The following is a 4,141-nucleotide window of genomic DNA, read 5'->3' as shown; positions in this document are numbered from 1 at the left end:
TTGGTGTGTCGCCGGCGCGGTTGTAGGGTTGATTGGATGTTGAGGATAATTTAGTCATTTAATTATTTTAATATTTTACAATTAAAATTAATAAAATAGTGAAGGATAATGTTGACTTTTCATATGTTTTAAGGCTCTGTTTGGCTTACAAATATTATCAGGGGGTGTCATTGTCCCAAAATTGGCTATGTTTTATCTGAGTGTCCTTTTAGCAAATCTCAGGAGGTGTTGTTGTACTTTACCCATAATGTTATATCCTTCAGCTTTATCATCTTTCTTTCTCTCCTTATTGAAAGACTTGGTGAGTATTCAACTTTATAAATGTAACTAGCAATTTTAGTATTGCAATAAGTTGAAAGTTTTCACAAAGCAAAAAAAGAAAAAAAAAAAAAAGAAAAAAACTTGTATTTAAATAGCATGTATATATATATAGTAATCCTATTATGGATATTGACAACGAAAAAAAAAATAAAATCATGGGTAATCCATAGCTGCTTCATGTTTCACTCAAATGCCCATGCATTCTCCATGCAGGCCTTTTATTCTTCTTCCGGAGTATAGTCATTCTCAATGTTAAAAGTCTTGTGAATCTCCTCGGGAGTCATGTCTTTCATCATATCCACCCCAGTTTGGCAAGTCAGATCTAACAAGCTCTTGAGGTCTAGATACATTGCATACAACATGAATTCGAAGAGGATGGTCAGGTCAACGGCTTTGATAAAGTCGACGTCAAAGGTTTTGAGAGCATTGTTAGAAGTCTTGTCTTCGGACATGGGGGTCTTGATGTGCTTCTTGCAGTACTCAATAATCATAGGCAAGATCTTGCTAGTTACGCAAGGCAGAAGAATGACAGAATCAGCACAATCGTCTTCAATCATGTGCTTGATGGTCTGCAACTCCAATGCTACTGCCTTTTCCACTTCAAAAGTCTCACCATCTCAGCACCACAGTCTTTGAAGTCGACATGGTTCGTAGATATAAGGAGCAAAAGCTAAGAACGTATGACAACAACGAAATTTTTTTTATAATAATGAATCACCTCAAGCACTTGCATGTATTTATAATAAGGGGTCCTAACATAATAAGGAAAACCTAATACCATTAGGAAACAAACAAAAAACTTGGTAAATTGTAAAAAAAAACATGTGTAATCTAGTTCCTCTAACACAAAAATACATGCACATACACAAACATTTATGTAAATGTGGATTTTCTAGCAGTAATAGCATGCGATGCCCATATTCAGCTGTCACAAGAGAAGCTGATGGTTTTCCAATTGTTTGGCTCTTCTTTTTTTTTTTTTTTTTAGGGGCGTGCCAGAATCTTTCGACCTAAGGGGTTAGATAACCAAACTATCCTTGGTGCTGACCGAATTCATAATCGGCCCTTTTGTGAATCAGGCAACTGTTGAAAGACAATGATGATCTTTTCGTTTAGGTTCTTCAATGCCTCAATAAAGAGGACTTTCGATAGCAAGGGCTAGAACTTGAAGAAGGGAACAACAAAAATTGTTCAAGCATTCTTCAATTCTAGATTTTGGAACAAACGGAGGAGATAAAACAAATTGTCCAAGCATCCATCTAATCCAAGAACAACTTATAAAAACAAAATGGAGGAGACACGAGATCCAAGCTTTCACTTTATTTAATAAGAAGTAGTCTTATACAAAAGTACAAGAATAAGAGTTCTATTCTAACACTACTCCTATGGAAAAAGAGAAGTACAAATAAAATTACATTGTAAGAAAATGCAGTAAAAACAGAAATTACAGAAGAACAGAAATTGTAGAAAATAGGAAATTTGTGTTGGTCGGGGATTTTTCCATCGTCTTCTACAACATCTTTTATATCCATTTTCAGACAGTTAGTAAAAGTCACCTAATAGTTAGGAATTAAATTCCTATTTAAATTCAAATTCTGCATATTTGAATTTAAACCTAAACCAAATTCTTTCATCCTTATCCCACTTTATTTCAACCACATGCTTCAAAATAATTATCATACGTGCCATATATAACTTATCATCATATTGCACAAATTCTTATACTGATAACGAACTAATAATCTAATACAACACAAGCCATTGAGCAACTTACATATGGCTAAGTAAAATTTATTTTTAGGGTGCAAACACCAATTAATCGCCCGTCATTAGAAAATATATATATTTTGTGCATCACAGTAAAAATATCATGGGGAATCTATAGTTGCTTCAATCATATTATAGGATTGATTGATTGATGAAGGGGCGCTTCCTAATTTTAGAACATACACAATTATGATTGAGCACCTTGTGAATTTGAGAAAATTGGATTCAGCATTGGAGATTTTTGGTACACTGCCCTTGATGAGGATCAAGCGCACTCTAAATCAGTTTTCGCTTTTAAGCGGTCTGACGTGGTTAAGACTTTACTTAATGAAATGCGGATTGATGGAATATTACTTGGTTGAGCCAAACATGCAGGAGGCAGGGTTTGTTGAGGAGACAAACGAAGCTATCAAAGAAATGTTGCCAGATGAAACGATTAAGAATGTAGGCTTTTCTATGGATGATGATGATGAGGTTTTTGAAGTTCTAGAATCGAACTGAACCAGTATTTTATGGTTTTGTTATGTTTGGTTCTAGGGTCCAATGATTCCGGGTGCAGTTTCAAATTTTTTGGATCCATTGAAATTGATTCGGTTCCGATTTAGCCCTACCCATACCAACGAAGCTTTTAAATGAAGCTCCTCTATTCTTTGAAAGATAAGTCTTGGAGGATTTGACAAGTACATATGCTTATACTTCTTTTGCCGAAATAGATTTATTATTCTCTTTACGAGTGATACTCCCTATCATTTTTTATTGTGCTTGTTTAGCCGTTTTTTTTTAGGGATGTGCTAGAGTCTTTCGACCTAAGGGGTTAGATAGCCAAACTATCTAGTGAAGGTCATCCACGTGGCTATAATTGAAGCTTTGTTTTTATTTTCTTAATGGGCTGCAAGAATCCAGCCCTGTTCAAGCCTGGATAAAGACGTCAACAGCCCAGGGTCACTAATGTTGAACTTCTGGCCAATTGGCTGAGTCATCTGGACCAAGCTGTATTCAGCCCAACTTCATTTAAAGACAGACCAGTCTGCTAGACAAAGGATTCAATAAAGAAGGCAAGTTATGTGCAAGAAAAGTTTTACATGGAAATAATTGTAAAAATGAAAGAATTCTAACTGTAAAGAATGTTGTATATGGAATAAATTGGAGGACAAGTAAGGCGAGTTCTATCATAATTCCACCACCTTGCTTAATATAAATAGAGGCCTAGACCTCCAATAAAATGATCAAACAATATACGTTTTTCTCTGAGTATTATAATTGCTTGTTTTGAAAGAGTTGTATTTTTCTTTTTATTTCTTTTAATGGAAAGAAATTTTGCACCTACAAGTACGATTACGCCTTTCAGCTACACGCTTCCGCTGTGGCATGCCTGGCATAGTGTATTGAGCACAAATGCCATGCATTTCAAGGAGTTTAGCAAACGGTTAGAGTATTAACCCGTTTCATCATACTTTCCATAATATTCATCACCTCTATATGACCTTATGATTTTCACTTTTCTATCTAATTGTTTTTCAATCTCATTTATGTATACTTCAAGAGTACCCATTGCTTGAGATTTTTCATGCAACAAATAGATATATCCATAATGTGAAAAATTAACTATATATTGACATAATTTTTTATGCCACAAGAAAGATAAATTTTCTATTAATTGAGTTATGCTTAATTCTAACATTATGATGCAAGATCAAAAGGTTTTTTAATAAATAAACTATCAAGTTTGAATTTACAGAAATCATCAACAATAATACCATAACTCACAAATTAAAATTTCTTGAATAAACATCATTATCAAATTTAAATAAAAAATCATTAACATAAAGTTTTGAAATAAAATCAAATTATGGGAAATTAAATAAACATAAAAAGTTTAAAATAATTTAAATAAAATCCACTGTCTAACATTAAACATAATGTCACAATGGTTTCAACAAAACTTTTTCCCAATTCTCATAAATAAGAATTTGATTTTGTGGTTTAGGCCATAAGAAATCCTTGCATCTATTAGAAACATAAATATTAGTACTTAAGTCAACCTATCATGTAT

General features: G+C 33.4%; 1 protein-coding gene across 1 annotated transcript; it reads right to left on the bottom strand.

Annotated features, from left to right (window-relative positions):
- Positions 1-248: 248 nt before the first annotated feature.
- LOC132267569 (SKP1-like protein 1A) lies at positions 249-1,520 on the bottom strand. The gene is made up of 2 exons (XM_059768711.1): positions 1,487-1,520; positions 249-937 (listed from the first exon to the last, which is right to left on the bottom strand). Exons 1-2 carry the CDS (start codon positions 1,518-1,520, stop codon positions 540-542), a joined length of 432 nt encoding a protein of 143 aa, XP_059624694.1. The 3' UTR covers positions 249-539.
- Between the last annotated feature and the right edge of the window lie 2,621 nt (positions 1,521-4,141).

The sequence above is a fragment of the Cornus florida genome, unplaced genomic scaffold (assembly GCF_030987335.1).
Source record: "Cornus florida cultivar Cherokee Brave unplaced genomic scaffold, ASM3098733v1 CherokeeBrave_3.0.0_Hap2_Chr07, whole genome shotgun sequence".
Classification (NCBI taxonomy): domain Eukaryota; kingdom Viridiplantae; phylum Streptophyta; class Magnoliopsida; order Cornales; family Cornaceae; genus Cornus; species Cornus florida.
This window is presented reverse-complemented; position numbering and strand designations above follow the sequence as displayed.

What these genes read in the sequence shown, in the direction of transcription:
- LOC132267569 (XM_059768711.1), bottom strand. Translation starts at nt 1,520, where the DNA reads ATGCTTGAACAATTTTTGTTGTTCCCTTCTTCAA. An exon ending in TTTGTTGTTCCCTTCTTCAA is followed by an intron (nt 938 to 1,486) that starts GTTCTAGCCCTT and finishes TGTGGTGCTGAG; the next exon opens with ATGGTGAGACTTTTGAAGTG.